The sequence below is a fragment of the Emydura macquarii genome, unplaced genomic scaffold (genome assembly GCF_026122565.2).
Source record: "Emydura macquarii macquarii isolate MOO-44397 ecotype Brisbane River unplaced genomic scaffold, CSIRO-AGI_Emac_v2 contig_1363, whole genome shotgun sequence".
Taxonomy (NCBI): domain Eukaryota; kingdom Metazoa; phylum Chordata; order Testudines; family Chelidae; genus Emydura; species Emydura macquarii.
Window position 1 is genome coordinate 25,110,501 of NW_027131500.1, and position 20,673 is coordinate 25,131,173.

The following is a 20,673-nucleotide window of genomic DNA, read 5'->3' on the forward strand; positions in this document are numbered from 1 at the left end:
GAAGTAATTTTGTTTCAGATCTGCGCTGGAGTTTGTCATCCTGCAACTGCCAGGGAATGTCTCTATTACTTACCTCCCAATAGTCTGCTAACAGACTGATGAGGCACAAGAATAGTGCTATGGGTGGTTTTTGTCTAGGCACAAAGTAGGACCTGGAAAGGGATTCAGCAGTGGTAGCAACCCAACCTCTCCCCTACCATAGCCAAGACACTCCTATTTCTGATCAAGAGGAATGGCAGAGAACCAAAACAGTACTCCACAGTGTATCACTGTCATATACTAGTAGTCAATTTTATTCCCCTCGAGCCTATGCACGCATCTTATACAGGTTTTAACATGTCATTGTTCCTGTGCTGAGAATGTAGGAGCAAGGTCACAGCTAAAACATAGACCTGGGTGATATGAATTGTGGAATCTAACAAACAAAGCAAAACACCTACACTGCTGGCTTTGATGCAGAAATCTTGCACAACTGGCATACAAGGATAGCACAGCATGTTTGTATTCTATAGTATAGCATTGTTATTTTAGGAGACTACATTCATTCCTCCACATGTGGACAAGAGCCTGCTCTCTCAGGAGGAGGGACCGCCACTCCCCCCAGGAAAAGCACACAGAGTGATGGCGCAAAGTTGCAGCCCTATGAAGCTGAAAGAGGGAGGAGACAGATGGCTCTTCCTGCCCTTTCATAGCTTGCAGAGGAACACCGCCCTCATGCTGTGGAAAATTTCCAACATAGGGGAAGGAAGGCTCTGGGGATAGCGGCTGTACCCTCCAGACTCACAGCTTTTGCAGGAACCAGAAAAGTCAGATGGCAGACTGGCAGCAAGGATCATCTGTGCAGATTCCCTTGCCGCCTCCTTGCCTTGGCTGTAAATTATTGGTTAATAGACAAAACCCACATTTTTTTCTCGGGGGGCAAATGAAAGGGGTCAATTAACCTCCTTCCCCCCAATAAAGGAATTCACAGGAAATTCCTTGCTTTAAAATTGGGAATTTCCTCTCTCCTACATGAGTTATTCCCATAAAAGAGAGGGTGAGACACTTAGTAATGCTTGCATGTGAAAATCAGCGTGAATTCTGCCCAGGTATCTACTGCCTCTGTCACCAGCAGAACTCCCATTGGTATCAATGGGAAGTGTATGCATTGGTTGAGGTCAGGAAATGGCCCATATGCATGATTCTAAAACAAGCACTACTGTCCAATGGTATATATGAAGAGCTTTGGGCAAACATATAACTGAAGGCAGAGAATAGCAAATAATCTGATTCTACTCATAAACAGACTGATTGTAAAATATTTTACAATCGCTTTATTTTGGTTTTTTTCTATAGTAGTCATCCTCATAGTGACTATGAGGCTTCTTAGAAGTCGTTATAATATTCTTCCTTCTGGTTTAAGAGTTATAGATAATACATCTTATGCAAACATACTTTTTGGAAGCTTAGTGTCTATCCCACAGTAACCAAGGAGATGATGCAGTAAACCTGTGGATGACACTGATTTTATTAAAAATTCATATCTGTGATCAAGTTTTAATGAATCTTGGTCAAACTCTTTGCCAGTCATTTGATTACAGAATAGGCCTAGTTACCTATATTAGAATGGAAGTGGCAGTAACTGCTCTAGTTAAGGCTGAATAACATGTTCCATTACACACCTCATTTTAAATGGTTTATAACATCTTGAAATTTTCCAGATTTGAGTTTCTGCTCAAGGGTGAGTTTTTCCACAGAGTTTGAACAAACTCTATCAGCTATTTTTGAGCACAAAGATAATGAAAAAATCCACACTATTCTCATTATAAATTGTTGTAATGTTTCCTGAACAGTTCTATTGCCAATTCAGCTGAGAGATGAAAGCTAAAGTTTGGACTGGAAATACCCCTTATCTTGTCAGATGCAAAAGGGGTTAAAAAGGAATCCTATGTACAATGTAGAATACAACCCTGGCTCAAAATGTAGAGCTCAGGCAATGATCTGGTACAGCATTCAAGCACATGCTTAAGTCCGAGCACTTTCCTAAAGTTCAGATTTTACTTACATGCTTTGCTGAATCAGGACCTTAACCCTATCAATTTTCAGGATGATTTACATATTAGGTATAGTCAAAATGAATAAAGGTACATTTACACCTTCAATTCAGTGCAACAACTGCAGATATCTAAAGTCATTTAAAGTTGTAGAGAAATCTTGCACAATATTATATTGTATTATTTGAGTAATCATGTAGTTAAGGACTGTATCCACTTGGGTGTTTGCATCATGATAGAGTATAAAAGTTTCACACGCTAACCCTGAGGTCCTGTTGAAAGTTGTTTGTGGAGGCAAGGAGCTCATTTCATGAGCATCCAGCCACCCTGAGCAGCTCTGGAATATTTGAGGTATTTGACTCCTAACCATATAGATAGCCTATTTAATGTACTTGTACTGAACAGTCAAGCTGTTAGGGTATATCTAGACTTTAAGTGCTCATAAGAAATGATTCAATAATTTAAATGGAGCATGTGTACTTAAAACAATTAAAGTGACATTTATATTTGTATTCACTGTAACAACTTCAGAAAAGAATTGGCCATTAAAATAATTACAAGGGAAACTTTATAAGAATATCACACTTCAAAAACTCTGAAATCATAAAAGTGTGCAAAGCCAGTCTTATTGGATAATTTGAAGGTTGAAAGAAATGAAAAAGCATATGTGGTTTAAGATTTACGGAAACTTTCTATTAAACCTTAAGCCATTGTGACAAGGAAAATGATTCAGAGCTGGAGGATGGAGCAGAAGGTGGCTAAATTCATGGCATCTAGCTCATAGATTCTTAACAACCTATCTTCAGCATCATTTCACTGACATATGTTTTCTCTTTTGGGGTTTTCTTTTTTTTCCTTAGAGGCCTCAAAGGCTTTGTCCTATTATCCTGGTGTTTCCATTAGTTTTACTATTAAAAGATTATTAGGTGTTTTGTTTTGTTTTTTGTTTTAAAGTTAATCTCCAAACAGTGTAATTTGGTGTGATAACTCAACAATGGCAGTTTTAAGGATTCCCATTTCACTCAGATTTCTACTTCAGACGCTTTGGGTAGAGGATATAACAGAATGGCTTGGCTTATAATGCAGTCCTATTGTGATCCTATAACTCCAGAGTCAACAGATATATATTAAAGGCTCAAACACCAAACACTGACATAAAATAAAGAGAATGTAGGGGTCAGTGGACAAGAAATTCCACCTGAGCTCCCAGTTGATGCAGTGGCAGAAAGGGCTATAGAGATCCTTGAATGTGTAAACAGGGGAGTAGTGAGGAGGAGTACGGAAGTGATTTTACCTCTGTATATTTCATTGTTGAGACCAATACTGGGAAACTGTGTACAGTTCTGGTGTCTATTTTAGAAAGGATATTAACTGGAGAGGTCGCAAAGAAGAGCCAGGAAAATAATTTGAGACCTGGAGAAAATACTTCAAAGTGAGAGACTTAAAGAATTCAATCTGTCTAGTTTATCAAAAAGAATATTGATAGGTGTCTTGATTACAGTATATCAGTACCTTCATAGGGAGAAAATACCAGGTACTAAAGGGCTCTCTAATCTTATGGAGAAAGGCATAACAAGAACCAATGGCTGGAATCTGAAGCCAGACAAATTCAAATTAGAAATTAGGCACAAATTTTTAAGTGTGAAGCCCTGGAACAAATTACTAAGGGAAGTGATGGATTGGTTCATCATCTCTTGATATCTTCATATCTAGACTGGATACCTTTCTGAAAGATATGCTTTAATCAAATACAAGTTATTAGGCTCAAAACAGAGCTAACAGGTAAAAATTAGTGGCCTGTGATATACAGAATGTCAGACTAGATGATCAGTAGTTTAAAAAAAAATATTAAGACAAAAATATGCAGTGAAAATCAATCCAAGACAAAAATCGGAAAACGTGTTTTTTTGGTAAATTTGTCTTTGTTATAGAACTTGGACGGAACACATTGAATACTGCTCTGTAACTCAAAACTGTGTTTATCAGGCCAAAAATCAGGCTTAAAAATCAGGGAAACAAGATAGCAGAGCATATGTGATATGCTACTCTTGCCACCAAGTCCTTGGTTGTCCCTTAACAGAAGCACTACCCACTGGAGCTTTCCCATAATAAAGACCATGATTGGGTACAGGTGGGAAAGCCAGGGAGTTCCCACTCTCTGTGACCAGAATGAAATGTGCCTGAAAAATACTGGAGGTAGCCACATAAGTTAATGCGGCAGCAGTTTCTGCATTAAGCCCTATCCACAGCTTCCAAAGACAAGAAGAGGGGATGCCAATTTAGGAAATACTATGGTAGCAGGGCATATCTGCCAACCATGCAGCCAGTGAGGATTAGTAGTTGAAAGATGTAAAGAGAGAAGTTGGGTCCATGCATCAGGGTGCCCAGGACACGGACGTTTCCCCCCATGAATACTGGGTCTCTGTGTATTTGAGAAGCCTTCCTTATGGTTCAAGCCACCACCATCCTCACTTGACAAGAAAGGTTCAGGCAGCATGTCTTTGGGCTGTGAGGAAATATTGACTCAGCCTTAATGTGCTTATGCTAACATAATGTCTAAATCTGACACATATAAACTCCCCCCTTCTTTTTTGATTAAAACTCTCAGAATTAACTCCACTCAGTCAATACATGGCTACTGACCATATTGTGCCATTAATATTTAAGCAGAAATCTCCATTGACTTCAATGGAGATTAAAAATTGATGGTGCAGTAAAACCCCTTGTCATATGTAATGGGTTGTACCATTCTTTTCTGTTTAATTTGCGTTTTTATCTACAAATCTTCAGGGGGACAGCTGCCAAAAATCTACCAGATCATCCCATTTGTTTGTTGAAGTTGTGTAGCTGCTTCACAGTCAGACCACCGCTAATCTTCATGACTATTTGATCTTTGTACAAGGGGAGCCTACCACATATAGGAGCTTCTCTCTCTTCATCCCTGTGACAGATAAGGCAGTTTCCTGCAATATCTTTGGGAGATACTGAATTAAGTATAATTAGCTTTACATACAGAGTTGATGTGGGATATATTATTGTATGTAACTTCTCAAGGAGGGAAACACGGCCACTGTAAACCCTTGGGAAGTTACATACAATCCCACAAGCGTTATGAGCTTCAAAGGACTATTTTAAACAATGTACCAGAAAAGCAGGAATTTTTTGGGACAAAGTTAAGTGTGTTTCCTAGGAAATACCTGGGGAGGGAAGAATGCAAATTCCCATCTCTGGACTAACCTTTTGAAGCTACGTCCTGAGGTGAGACCTATTGTCTGACTGATTACCTACACAGTCTCCGAAGATCAAAGACCCAAGCTGTATAAAGGAAAAGTTAATTTATGCATATGTGTTCATGTTCTAAATTAAAGTGGTTATGAACTTGTAATCACAGAAAAACCTGTATGTGGCATCTGAAGGACTGACTTCTACCAGAGCCTTTGTTGGAGGTGGGAGTGGAGGTGATCTCTGATAAGCTTATTAGCATGCTTGTAGGTTCTTTTATTGTTTTTTATATGTTTTCTCTGTAATGCTTTCACTTAAGAATAAATGTGCTTGCTTAGAAAGGGCTGTGTGGTAACTTATAACTAAGGGCTAATACAACTGTTCATAGCACCTGAGGAGAAACAAAGAGCAGATGCTGGCCTGTTTAGTCAGTCTGGTTTGCTGGAGATATCACTGTGTAAGGCAGGGAACTGTACAGCCTAGAAAAATTCCAGTCAGGAGGAAGAGAGATGATGGCTAGAGAGCTGGAAGCCTAAGAGTGAGTGCCTTTGCTGGACTACGAAGGGGGAAATACAGTTACAATTGCTCTGAACTGTCACAGTCCCAACCTCAGAGTAATCTTCTGAATGGCCTGTGGCAGCCCATAGAATAAGATGCTACAGATTTGCTGTTTTGCATCTGCCTTATGTGCTTACCATCTCCACATTTCCACTTCACCAGTACAAACAGAAGGGAGGGATCAGGTTCATTCTGAACTTTGTGCCCGTATCCTTCTAACCTGTAGCAGTCTTAAGCAAGCCCAAGTTTTAGACCCTTTCCAAAGGTATTGTTTTTACCTGTCATTCATCCAATTGCTATATAAATATCACATTTCACCAGGTAAAATACGACTGTATAAATGTGGGGAAAAAATCATTTGTTGTTGTAGTGGCTAGAGTTTAGTGTTTGTCAGGGCTTGTCTGTTGTGCTGCAGCAGTGTGTCCACCCAGTTAATTAGTGCACAGCAAGCCCGTACACTGCAGATTCACATTCTGGCTTGCTGTGCTGTTGCTTGGATGTAGACAGGCCCTCAGTCTTTCAGATATAAATGAAACAGAAAATTCTTAAACTGCTGTTTTCAGGGAGGTTAAACCTTGATTGTAAAAATAAAACTTAACATACAAAGCTTCAATCCAGTAGCATCTTTATCAAAAAGTGAAAATATTGTTTTTAGTTACACCAAACCCAAACCTGGGGGGGGGGAGGGGGAGTAAATTGTCAACAATTCCTATTCATTTCAGTGGGAAATCATCATGTGACATGCACAGGTAACTGAGTGAAGTCCTATGTCCTGTGTTCTACAGGAGGTCAGACTAAATGATCCAAGGATTATTTCTTATTTAAAATCTATGAATCTATGAAAATGATGAGAAAACTGCTATCTTTAGAAAAAAAAACTGCATCTAAACATTTTGGGTCTGATTCTAGTCTCGCATTACTAAAACACCATTGACTTCACAGTAGTTACTCTTGAATTTATACCAATGTCAGAAGAGAATCAGACTCATTGTAACAATGTACACAGACAGCTTCCATTAGTGTTACATTAGTGGGCATTAAACATGTTTAGTTCCCTTTTGTATTATAAAGTGAAATGATCTCATATTCAGACAGCCCACACACAGCTACAATGCCCCAACAGACCTGAGTCATTCATAGTCAGTGATGTTAGTAATCTGCATACTAATGTCCCAAAGCACTAATTAGCAAAATATGCAGACTGTAAAGATTCTGGAGAAATACTCTGCATTTAAAAAAAACTGAAGCAGGGATTACGTTAAGGTGAACTGGACATCTTTTTTGATCATGCCAGCAGGGTCTACACAGGGCATTTAGAGTGCAACATGTTAGAGTGTTTTACAAATCACTCCCCTCCAGAGCACTTTGCCAGCATCTGGGAGACAAGCCCCTGGTATTATTTTTCTAAGTAAACAGTGTCTGTAGTTGCCACAGAGATGTTATGTGACAGTGAATGGGAAGGGAGGTAGGTGGTCAGTGTGACTGGGAACGAGAAAGGAGGTGGACCACAAGTTGTTCTGTTATGATATACACTATAAAAATGTTTGAGAACTCCTATTTTTAAATAATCATTAGGGAATATTTGGTTTTATTTGTTCTATTCTACTTTTTCAAATTATTGGGTGTTTTATATAACTATTAGCCAGTTAGACTATGTATACTCATTTTCAGTATTTTCCTGCCTTCCTCTCCCCACCTATCAGCTAGTGTCCTCCTTCCAGCTACTCTCCTCCTTTCTTCTTCTGTAGAGCACAATAAGGCCTCCATCCATTTAAGCCCCCAATCCACTAGAAAGCACTACAACACCCATCATTCCTAATAGCTGGACTGCCTTTGGCTTTTTTCTTGTCTTTCCTTTGCCCTCAGCTTCCAGCTGAATTAGCACTGCTGGTTCTTTGCTCAGATATTGCAGGGGGTACCAAATATTGGGCTAAAGTACTTATTGGGACAAATTCTGCTCTCCATTGACATTAACTGAGTTGTACAAATATTAACCAAGTCGAGAATTTGTCGCTGTGTGTGTAACATGTAGGCACAAAGAGCTAAGACTGAATTTGAGCTTTAGAATTGGCTATTCATTGCTTACCTTTTAAAAAATCTTTAAATTAGTTTATTAAAGATATGCAACTCAACATTAGACAACAACTAACTGCTCCAGTAATTTAGGACATATGCAAACACATGCTGGCTCACAATTATTTGCTATAATTCTGAGTAAAAGCTTTGCTTGGGAGGGTTCCTGTGTGAACTAAATGAGGTATATGTGTATATATACAGTATATATTTTCAAAAAGATGTGTAGGAGTGCTCGTGTATGTATTCACAACACATCGTTTGGTGATATCTACGTGCTAAACTGCAGAACCATGTAAAAAATTATAGTGATTATGTACATTAGAGTTCCTCACACATATTTACTACATCACTCAATAATGCAGCCATCCCAAACTCATGCTTATAAACACTTTGCCAAAATTTGAAATAACAGGAGTCAACAGTTCGTATCTCTAACTCTGTTTTTATACACCTCAATAAGTGGCTAATTTTCAAAAGAGCTGAACACTTAGCAACTACCATTAATTTTAGTGGGAGCTGCTGGGTGCTCAGCACTGCTTGAAAATTAAGCCAGTTACTTTGGTGCCTAAATATAGACCATGGGGAGACTAACTTTTGACTTCAATTTTGAAAATTGTGGCCTTTTTGTTTAGTGTATCTATATTAATAATAACTAGGCCTTTATATCATGCCTGTCACCATGATGTAAAGACACTGAGAACACCACATTACACTAGAACATGCTCTCTCTATATTTGTTGTCTATTTTGTCTTTTTTCCTTCTCTTTCATCTTTGAGCTCAGTAACTGAAGGCTAGCCACATAGGCACAATAGGAAGAGTTCAGTGAATCAGAAAATTATACAAATTAGTTATTTGTTTAAAAGAAACTACTGTATTTTGTATTCCTCTATGTTTCAAAACAAACCCAAAGCCATCCAAACACCCGCTCAGAGAGAGCTATCTGAAACCAGCCCGTTGGCATTGTATCTGACGTACCAAAGGCGTATTTATCATGTAGTAAATCTTTAGATCAACATAGCTCATTTTCACTTTTTTTTTAATTACACTGAAGCAAGTCCATGAGTTATTTCATGTAAGGATGCTGTTCATGATGTAAGATTGCAGTTATTTAATGCAAAACCTGATTACAAAGATTAATTCCAAATGTATATATCACATTGTAGGATTTCAGCTGAATTATCAGTATAAACATTTACGTGATAAGTAAGTACTGCAATAAAATATAGATGGGCTCTGACTAAAAGATCACCTGATAGCCTTTGGATTCTCTTATGTTTACTTACCCCATGATTTTATTGTTGCATTTAAAAGTACTGTCTTGAAAATCAACATATCCAGGAATAAGAAGTCACATCATGCCCAATCATCATGGGCCCACTCCAGCTTCCATTAAAGTCGATAGTAGTCTTTCCATTGACTTTAATAAGAGCAGGATCAGCACTAGAAGAATTCGCTAATCTGTAGACATGCGTTTAGAGGTGCAATCACATTTTTAGGTACATGTTGTGTGCTGCACATTTAAGATTATGGGCAGTTTTTGTAGTTCTCAGCGATTGAAAAAAGGGGGAGGGAAGCACAGCTCCCCCTTTGCCAAAAAGCACAGGATAGCTCCCCCTCCTTCTCGGATGGTGTGGTGAGAGCTCCCCCTTCTGTATGCTTCTACAATAACCACAGGAAATACTGAAAGATTCCAGTAGGAATAATTCCTTAAGTGTCTCTCTTAGGCCTGCTCCCATTGAAGTCAATGGCAAAGTTCCGTGAACTTCAATGGTAGCAGAATCAGGCCTGAATGATGTAAATGCGGAGATAACTTTGTGATTCTGGCGCCATATATCCTCCTGTACATTCAAGGGGAGGACAAAATAGAGGCACAGAGAAAAAATATGAATACAGTTTGTATAATCACGTCTTTTTCTTTTACTTAACCAAAAAAGAAGAGTCCTTTATTATCCTCCCTTTCCTTATCAGCTGGAACCCTACTATATTTCATATCTGCTCCTTATCTTCTATTTAGAATACTTTTTCTTTAAATTAAAATATTTTCCTGAAAAAAATTACTATTGCTCTCCATGATTTTTATTTTAAATGGAAAGCATATACAGGGGAGGGTAACAGATAAATAGGTTAAAATATAAGCATATGTTGAGAGAGAATTAAAGAATTCCAACCTTTATTCCACTTTGAACAAGCTTGTGTATGTCCAAAAAAGGTTCCTTGATTATATCCCCTTCAGGAGTGAAAATCTTCACATATCCCTCCTTCTCAAGGAGAAAGAGACGATGCGATCCATCTCCACAGTGCACTGCACCAACAGGCTGCCTCAAACCATTCACAACTTCCTGAATACAGAAGCAGTTGTGCTTGTGCTTTCTAAAGAAATCAGAGAAAACCAGTGAGACATTTCTTTTTATTATTTTGCAAGAGATACAGTTCACAGAACTTTCAGATAATATTGTCCCTAAGAACTACAATATGAGGTTCCTAAAGTGATGTTACAAGGATAATTATAAAGGCCAAATGCACTGTGGCCGCTCCTATGGAAGTCAATGGGAGTAACCTGGGCATATCTAAGAGCAAAAATTGGCTTTATTTAGTTGGGATTTAAGGTAAAGTAACCTAAGATCTGAGAGCCAGAGGAGGAAAGCAAAATTAACAGAGAGGGAAGTTAATTTTTATCGGCAAATTCTGCCTTAAAGTAAGCTTTGCAAATCACAATGACTTCAGAATTTGACATTTGGCTCTTAAAATTGATTTTAAGATAAGGCCTTATTTTGGAGCAATATACCTTAAATAGTATAATCCAATTTATTCACAATAGTGGAAAATGTACAGGAGAAAAAAATGCCATATTCATAAAAACAGATTTGTTGATAAATTATTGTAGAGAGAACTTTCATACTGCTGTAAACTATTAGTAATAAATTTCCGATCAAAATGACACACATGAAGTACATATGAATCACAGAGAAGCCCGGCTCATAACACTCTCTTAGTAACCCACATATTAAAAGTATTGATGCTAATGCGATAAAAAAAAGACACACTAACAGCAGCAGAAGAAAATAACATCTGGAGGACACAGCTGCTGAGCATAAGCACAGACTGAGCTGATTCATTGTGAAAACCACAAAGATTTGTCAGTTTTTTTAAGATTAAACAGCATTTATCTTTATGAACCTGCTGATCTCTTCCACTTTGTCATACTCTTCCATCTGGTCCAAATAGTTAGAAGCTGGGCCTCGCACTTGTTTTCTTGGAAAATCTGGAAAGCACAAGCCACCATCTTTTCTTGCATAGTAAAAGCAAAACTCATCAGCTGTAGTTTGGAGAAACCCTTAAAAATGTAAAAGAGCATAAAAATGTTTAGTGTATTGTCGAGTCTGCAGGTTTGGTGCTTTCAACCTAATGTTCAAATGAATTATATTCTGAGTGAAAAATAAATACTTTAAACAAATTCCTGCCTTGCAGAAAAGGATTGCTCTGAATAAATACAGATAGATGGAGTAATGCCTTTTGTGGCTTATTCTGTATTTCTATCACACATTATTTGCAACGTTCTTAAACTGGAAAAAATTAACAACTGTGTTGAAAGTAATACTAAGGGTCAGTCATAAAAACATGAGAGAAAATTCAGAGTTAAGGCTGCCATGCACCGGTCACTGTTGACAGACCCCACTAATGAAGGACAATATGTGCTGTAAAGCCTAAGCTATTGCAACCTTAACTTAAATTTTTCTTGCTGTTTTGTTTTATAGCTGACACTTAACGTTAATATTTTAACAACATCAAATTATAAAGTATTGGTTTTCATTATGTTTTTATGTTGCTACTTGCAATTCAATTAAATGATGGTACTTTTCCACTGATTTATAAAAGGGAATAAAAACTTCAGCAAAGTTTATCAATACCTTAAAAACTTCATGGAACATTGGCACCAAAAGAGAGGCAGTATAACTGGTGCACGAGTACTAGCCTCAAAAAGAGAGGACTACTAATAAAACAGAACTTCATTTACATTCAAGTAACCTTACAGCTCTGTGGTTAGTACTCTGCACTAGCACGGGAGAGCCTGAGGTCCAGTGTCAAAGTCTAGTTCTTCACTCACCAGCACCCGAAAAGAGGGAGTGCGTCAAACTGCTCTGTAACTATGCCTATCAAAAGCAAGCATGAATGGGTTCTGCAAGCTGTCCTTAGCTGAAAGGAGTTCTTTAGGTTTGGGGTTATTGAAAGAAGGAGTTTGAAGACCAAATAAATAAATAAATAAAATAGAAAAAGAGATCTATGAGGAAGAATAGTGCTGCTATTGACTTTTTAAAACATTCCAATAACAGCAAGAATATATAGACCCATAGACCTATTTCTAGTAGGTTTCACCCATTTTTAATCCTCTTTATCAAAGTTCATGTGTACATTAGAAGGCAGAATTTGGCCCTTATATGTGTATATATATACACATGTGTATGGGACTTCCAGTAAAACCAGCAAGGTAGTCTGGTTTAGAACATCTTCAAGTCCCCTTTGCACTACCAAAACAATGCAAAAGGAGACTTAGCAGGGCCAGGACTTGACCCATGGTATATACAGAATTAATAATGGTGCAGTATATAGTATAAAAGTTTTACTGGCGCTCAGTTGGGATCATCAGCACAACTCTCATAAAACTTCATCACTTGTAAGTAATGCAGTTATCCCAAACTGATGTCAATAAAACTTTTGGACTACAACTCACAATCATGTATTCTTTTCATATGAATCCTCCTTTAATACGTAAATATCCTGGTCATTCCAAATATTGGGCCAAATTCAGCCTTTGGGTTATATAAAATAAAATTTGGAACACCTGATGGTGTGTTGTGGTATAAAGGTTTCATTGGCATGAATTTGGAGACTCAGTAAATATCAGCTGCTAGGGGCTGTTTCTAATTTATAGGAGCTAGCACAAGAAATTCATGAGAAAATAAGATACATATTTTTCATATGGAATAAGTGAAGATTAATTGTGACATAAACATGGAACAGTATTCCAAGGCTCTGTAGATGTCAAGGTAGACCCCCAAAAGAATCCAGAATCTTGATGTTGAATTATTTGACTTCAGAGGGCACAACTGAGCCCTTAGTAACTTCATCTACATACAATAGACAACCAAGCTAAATGCAGTGGACAACTGGAGCTGGAGAATAACTACGTACTCAATGTGCCATTTTTATTAAGGACACATTTCTTTATTCTGAATTTGAATTTTGTCTTTAGAATAAATGGGAATATGTGTGGATCACGCTGTTTAGCCAGTGTATGTTCATTTCTAATAACAGTCAGATGCAAACCCATTTAACCAATGCCACATGGAATGTTATTTATTTATACCTAAGGTGATTGACTTTATGCCTATGGCTATTTGTATCATGAAATATTTTAGCATGCAAGCAAGTATGAAATGTCCTGAACTTGCTTTTGCCATTCAACAAACCCATCCTTTTTCATATTCCATAATTCTGTTTTTAAAAAGTGGGTTTTGAATTGAACTCTGAAACGCTGCAGTGTCAGTGGACGAACTTGCTAAGTTGTCAAAAAGGGATGGTGCCTCTATAAAGGACAACTTCAATTGTGCATAATGGGTGGTATTTTGAAAAGTGCTCAGAGCTGGTCTAAACTGCTTCCATGGAAATTAATGGAGTTAGGCCAACCCTGAGCACTTTTCAAAATACCACCCGGTATATGTTCCATCCAATTAAGATCAATTTATTTTTGGATGCCTGTGCAATTCCCATTGACTTCAATGGGAGTCTGGCACATGCATAAAAAGGCAGAATTTGGCCCTTAGGTTTTACTCTTCCATGTGATAAGAAAACAAGTACTTAAAAAAATTTGCTGCCATATATTACAATCAGACATCTCAATACAGAAATAGTTACACATCTGTTACTGAGTTCTGTGGGGGTTACACCTAAGGGCTGTAAAGTTTGGCCCTCTGTGAATTTTTGTATCTCTTACTATGTTTTTAAAGAACCTTACATGTCATGACTAATTTTCTCTGCTCATTTTAAGTCTCTCCGGTTTTGCTGGGAGACCTCGGTATGATATTTCTTTTTATTTGAAAAATTAACGATATCACAAAAAAAAAAAAGAAAAAAAAAAGAGCAGAATCTGAGTTCAAGTTTCCAATGTGAATACCCCTAAAGTTGAGGATTGTTCAGATCAGGAAATCTAGATGTAAACCTGTCATTTGGGTTTGAGATCCAGTCAAACTTGCTAGGGAAGGCTGGAGCTTCCAGGTTCAGAAACTATCTCCCCCCCCCAGCCTCTAATTTCACCCTTTATCCCTATCTCATGATGTTTTACATTACCCTTGACTCCTTCTGCCCTCTTTCCCATTGCTAGGTCCCCTCAGCCGAGCATCCTTGATGGCAGTCGCACAACCGTGCTGACTGCCACCAGTACAGATTCATTTTTTCCTCCTACAGCTCTTCCATTTCACTAGCCAAGTAGCTCCACTTCTTCATTCTCACTCAGTTCTGCAGTTGAAAAGTTGCACCACAGCTGCCTCTCTTACAACTTCGCCTCCCTCCTTAAACCTTGCACTGCTCCCACCTCTCTAAGGTCAGGATATCACTGAATTTTTTAATCAACAAGATCTGATGAGACCTCCCTCCTCCTCCCTCTAACCCATCCCCCAAATCACCTTCTCTACTTCCCCCTGCCACCAAAACTGAGATTTCTTGTCAGTTCTCCTCATCCTCTAGCCCCTCCAACTGCCCCAGCGATCCCTTCCCTTCTTCCCCTCCCCACTCTCCCTTTCTTAACATTTTTCCTCAATCCCTCATTCTCCAATGGTTCATTCCCATCAGTATGCTCTAATTTCCTCATCTTAAAAAAAAAAAAAAAAAAAAATCACCCTTGACCTCACTTACTTCAACTACCATTCTCTCTTCTCCCATTCATTTCTCAGCTCACTGAACATACTGTCTACAATGGCTGTCTGGAATTCCTCTTCTCCAGCTGCCTTCTAGACTCTCTTAATCTGGTTTCTCCCTCCTCTGAAACTGCTTTCACCAAAGTTCCTAATATCATCTTCCTGACCAAATCCTCTAATATATCTCCAACTATTACCAACCTAACTCCTTAGCTGCTTGTCAACCCATTGACCACGCTCCTCTTCTTGAAAACTTATTCTTCTTCAGCTTTTGTAACCTCCACCACCTTCTAGTTCTATTCTGACATCTCAAATTGTTCCTTGGGCATCTTGTTCAGTGGAACCCCCTCTCTTTTTCTGTAACTTTAAGGAGGGTTCTTCAGTGGACTGACTGAGTCAGGTTCTGATCTGTGCTTCAGCCTTACCCACCATAGTCCTGGGGAGCCTGCTGTAAGTTAAAGCAGCCTAACTTTTCTTGGAGTCTGTACCAGGTCTGGAGCAAGTGAAGTCCAGAAGACACATCCACTCACCCCTTTCTTGGACTGTGCACAACATGAAGGTCTAGCCCATTGCATTCAATGGAGCTTCATTGATTTATGCCACCTGGGTATCTGGCCCAATGACTTTATTCCCGCTAACTTCACTAAGATAGAGAATATTTGTTTTTTAATGACTAAGGGAAGCATTTTTCTGTTTCCTTGTGATTTCTTTGTTGCATGACGATGGATTTTGAAAAGGTTTTGGGGGTATAAGTGAGCAGCTTTTTAGATTCACGTGTGAAGTTGTTGACAAAAAACATGCTCCCGTCCTTCCCTCAACCCTGGGCTATGTTTCTGAGGTGATTCCACCCAGATGCTCCTCCTGATGAAACTACCAAGACAGGCACTCACACAACTTAATCCCAGTGGATTTTTCAGGTGTGTGGTAATGGGCCCACATACACCCAGTAGTAGCACAGTGTAGCACTGCTGCAGCCTCCACTAGTGACAGCTGCACTGTGAACCCTTGACATTTTCTTGCAAATCCCAAGTAACTATGAATCCACCTCTAGACTCTAACTGGTAACATCTGGAGCTGGATCCACACACGATCGATCACCTCAACCCGTTTTTGTTAAAAACAAGAATGGTGGGCACAAGGGGACAGGGAAGCTGTCAACTAATGTCCATTTGCTTCCATGACACCATTTTATTTGGTGCTTCAAAAGTGAAGTAAAATGTGATTTCTAACTCAAAGAGGGGGATACAGGCCCCATATTTGGGGCAAATCTTCAGTTTGGCTACTGGGTTTGGGCACTGAGGATACGTTGTGAAAGAAGGGAAAAGAATCCTCTCCCTGGGCCATGGAGCAGCTGTGGGGTCACTCTGCATCTGCCTCTTCAATTCAGACTTCAACAGTCTCCATTGTCCTTATGAATCTACTCTTCTGTGGGAAGGGAGAACAGGAGGATCAGTGTAGCAACGGACTATCTGTCCCTAGCCCTTGTCTGCCACTGTTCTGCCCCTTACATTTGACTACCCCAAAATCCTTCCCCTGGCCTTGGACAGCAAAACCCTCTGTGGTTGTGCAGGCAATGATAGATTTTTCCTCAGTGCATGTGGCTTCCATTGGCACTAATGGAAATTCTGCCCATTTTCTGAAGGGAGAATAAACCCTCCCTTTATTTTCTTTTAAATGTTAAAAAAAAAAAAAAAAAAAAAAAAGGATAATAGACCCTCACGTGATCACATCCCAAGATCTAAGAGCACCTTACAAAACTTAAAATTCATAATTATTAAATAAATTACATTAACATACTTAAATCCAGTGCCCCAACATTCACTTAAACTGAGCTTCTATGTATAGTTCAGATGCTAAAATGAAATTAGACATCTGAGACAAAGTCGGGAGCTTCTATACCAACCATTACACTCGTGTGGTACCTATCCATGCAACTTTTCCAAGTATTGTTTTTACACAGCTTACTATATATCTTTTGGCCCTGTTCAAAAAGAGGGGGAGGATGGACCCAATTCTTCATTCCTTGCTCATTCAAAACTCCTGCTGAATTAAGTTGGGATTTTGAATATATAAAAATGCAAGCTCAAGATCATAATTTGTGGGGGAAATATACTACTTTCATAGGTATTGCTTAATGATTCAGTCCCATAAGGCTAAGTACCTATTAATATTTTTGACTTGCAGATGGAGAGAGAACTGTGGATGGATGTCTGGTGCTAGTCAATAACAGAGCTGGTCAGCAAATGAAACTACAACTAGGCAAAAAGAAATAGGTTTTTCTAAAGTTGAAATTTCATTTCAACCAAAAATTGCTGAGCAGCTCCAGTCAATAATAATACTTATCATTCATATATCACTTTATGGAGTAAAAAGCACTTTTGCCATCACCAGCTACTGCTTGTAATTCCTCTGTGATGTAATTGGGTAAGTGTTATTGCCACTGTACAGATGTTGAAACTGAGGGAGAGAAATTAATTGATGTTCTAAGTGCCACACAGAGAGTCACTGGCAGAGCTACAATTAGAACTCAGGGCAGTTTACCTGCCAATCCTGTGCACATTCCTCCAAGCCACATTGCCTCACAACAAGAACCTGTTCTTTGCAATTCATGTCAAGCAATCTAAATAATGAAAGATAGATTGTGGGGGTTTTGTTTGGTTTTTTTTTTTCAATACATGTCAAGTTTGTAAAGCTTTCAAATGGGAAACAGATCTCACACATGGATTATAAAACTCAAATGAACTATGAATTTGCTTCTAATGTACATGTGCATTTTGAAGGACACTCTAGAATTCTGTAAGTCACTTTCCCCAAAAGTGTGACCTGAATCTCAATACTTTCATGAAATGTTAATACATGTGCCAATGACCACTCTACTAAACAAATCAATTAACTCTGTTGGACATAAGTATGCAACGACTTTTTGTTAGTGCAGCCCACTCTCAGAACAAGTATTTAGAATGATTATTAGCATCTGATTGATGTAGGAAAAATCCTATTCTAGCTAGCTTGTAAGCTCTTTCCTGCAAAGCACAGTGCTCTGTCCAGTGCTAAAGTTATGCTTTCATCTGGTTATCTTTCAAGGCAACCTGGGTGGTCACAAAAAGCACTTGACATCTTGATGCACTTCAGCAGTTTTACATATACACAAACTTTGTAGAAAAATAAATTTGTCATTCGTCACCACATATGTTGATCTGGGGAGTGAGGATCCTGAGGCTGTAGCTCCTGTGCTGCTCAGCCCATTCCCTCTCTTTCCCCCTCCTTCCTCCTTAACTTTTTATTTTGTATTTTTTTGCTATTGAACATTTTTCTCAGAAACGTAGACTCTAATGAAAAGATGATGTAAATATTCAGCAGAATACACTCATCATTTGGGTTAATTACAAACTTGTATTTAAAATATATTCTTCGTGGTGGCTTCCAGGATGGGCCAAACGTTTACAATATCTACTCTGTTATCTCTGCTCGGCAGGCAGTCTTGGCAACTATGATCTATTCTGCTTTGCTCTGGGGAATGTGATAAAGAGCAAGAAACAGCTGGTTTAAGAAAGCCTTAGAAACATTTCTGTAGTTTATAAAGACAATAATAATATTTTCATATTTGAATGGGTTTAGATACATGTTAAACCACACCAAAGGGAAAAAGCAACTCTATTCAAAATGTTTTTGCAACTCAATAAGCGAACACTACAGAAAAGTCCTGCACCCCTGGGAGTTCAAAGAAAACAAAGTACATACTGTACATAAGCAATAAAAAGCATTCCCCACTTAAAACCATACCTATTACACAGCTCTGATGTTTTATGTTACAGTTTTACAGAACTGTTCATGTTATAAATGATTATTTACAAGTCTGTCATGATCTTACCTAACTCAGAATTACATTTTCTTTTAAATTACATTGCTCAAAAAAAAAAAAAAATCCCATTAATTCAACTTTTTTCTGCGGTGCCAACATTGTTTGGATAGGGTGAAAGGAACAGTTGAAGAAAGGGCAATCATACTTGTATCAATGTTTTAGTCCTGTGATTACTGATGATGATGTTTAACATAATAATCTTTTAAGACACTATTTTAATTGTTTAAAAATGCAACTACCTTTGCAGGGCATTTTGGCAATCTAGTGTTAAGGTGACAGGAGACATTTACATGATGGCTACAGGTACCATGGGTCAAATTCTGCATTTGGTTATGCAAGGTAAACCTAGTGACTATGGCAGGGCCCTTCAGGGTTAATTAAGGGTGGGAATTGGTCCCATGTTGTTAACAGCACCATGGAACTGATTCAAAGGGCACTGAAGTCAGTAGAAAGACTCCCACTGATTTCAGTGGGCTCTGAATCCTGGTGCAAATGTTTAAAAACAATAATGTAAGTGATTACCAAACCAGGAAAGAACACCTTAAATATTCAAAATCTTTATACTACCTACATAAGACAGCTTCTCTTTTCTTTCATTTTAAAAGCGATGTATCAGTTAGAAGAGCTTTTTGCATGGTTGGCTAATTGTTTTTATGCTTTTGTTGAACAAAATGAAATTTCAATAGAGAATAAATTTTTCTGGTGATTTGAAAAGTTACAACATGTATCACTGCTTTTTCTAGAAACTCAGGAGGAGGGTGGGAAGAAAACCCCCCAAATATTCACTTGAATAGGAAAGATCCACTTTGATGGTCCTGATTCTGCAATCCTTGATGTCTCTGGGAGTTTTCCCGGATGGAGGACTGCAGGATCTGATCCATGATCTCTTAAGCAATATTGAGCATTTCAATGTAAACATCTTTTAGTCCATTATTTTGCTATAGGTTTTACCTGGTATTTGACCACTGCAAGTATAATAGAATTCTTTACAATAGTCTTTGCACAGGAAGGGAAGAACTAGTTCTCTTTCAGATGCTTCCCCTTTCTCAGGTGAATGGAATAGATTCTGAGCATGTGGTGAGCAGTGTGCACATTTGATTTCTTCCAGTAGCTTCACACATTCTGTGTTGTTGGTAACAGAAAATATCTGCAAGCCACAAACCAGAGACAAATAAACATATGCCCTACTTCCCGGTTTTATACAAAAAGATTCTTTGAAATAATGTAAGTAAATCATGCTAACGTAACCAGTACAGTTATTTATCAGTAAAATGTGTCATATTTTAAGTTACCATGCTAAGTGCAAAAATTATTACTGTGAAAGAGGATCACGTAAAATAAATTATCAGATTTTAGTGTACTAACAAGTGTTTCTCTTTCCAAATAAAAATTAATGTATTCAAATGACTCAAGCCTGCAATATCTTAATTGTGTGAGTAATCCTTGATCAGTGGGAATATTCACATGAGTAAAGATTACTGGCATAAGCAAGGGCCGCAGGAACAGGCCCTACGTTCACTTCTCTTATAGGGGATGCTGAAAAATACAACTTCCAAGTCTAAATTGCATGCATAAGAGGCTCAAATTAAGAGTTATCTAAAGATTTAAAACTAAAATTCTAATGTCAGAACACATTAGAAAAACAATTTCCAGGTATTTATAAAATATGCAGGCTTTGGATTGTATTGTGAGCCTACTACTGAAACTCCTACAGTGGAATTCTCAAAGGGGGTTCCTCTGAGTTTTCTGCTTTTCGATGCATATGCCAATGTAAACTGTTGGTAGAAAAAGTCTTAGATTTTCAGCGACTTCTGTTTATATGAACTAGAAAATTTGGAATTTTCCTTCAAATACAGTTTATCCGATTATTCAGTTTTAACTTGTCCTGAAAGAAGTCCATGTATTATGCATAATACTTACTTAAGACTACACCATGCTTGATAACTTGCATAAGTAAACACAAGAGCTAGGGGAGTGCAATGTCAGCATACCATAAGAAATAAATGTTAA

At 38.2% G+C, this 20,673-nt stretch overlaps 2 protein-coding genes across 5 annotated transcripts in view; one reads left to right on the forward strand and one right to left on the reverse strand.

The window, feature by feature from the left end:
- The window catches only part of ANAPC10 (anaphase promoting complex subunit 10), a 276,728-nt gene that overhangs the window by 208,746 nt on the left and 47,309 nt on the right, over window positions 1–20,673 (forward strand). The window contains exon 6 of one of the 3 annotated variants that reach the window (XR_010920525.1): window positions 16,986–17,152. The exons of the other annotated variants lie outside the window; for them this stretch is intronic. The gene's annotated coding sequence lies outside the window, so the exon portion shown is untranslated. Of the gene's footprint in view, window positions 1–16,985; window positions 17,153–20,673 lie in introns of those variants that run through there. 3 annotated transcript variants of the gene reach the window in all.
- HHIP (hedgehog interacting protein) overlaps window positions 1–20,673 on the reverse strand; it is an 87,152-nt gene that overhangs the window by 59,595 nt on the left and 6,884 nt on the right. For both annotated transcript variants that reach the window (XM_067551952.1, XM_067551954.1), the window contains exons 2-4: window positions 19,615–19,810; window positions 11,068–11,224; window positions 10,059–10,260 (exon numbers count right to left, since the gene is read on the reverse strand). In XM_067551952.1, the coding sequence (XP_067408053.1) occupies window positions 10,059–10,260; window positions 11,068–11,224; window positions 19,615–19,810 (555 nt within the window). The remainder of the gene's footprint in view (window positions 1–10,058; window positions 10,261–11,067; window positions 11,225–19,614; window positions 19,811–20,673) is intronic.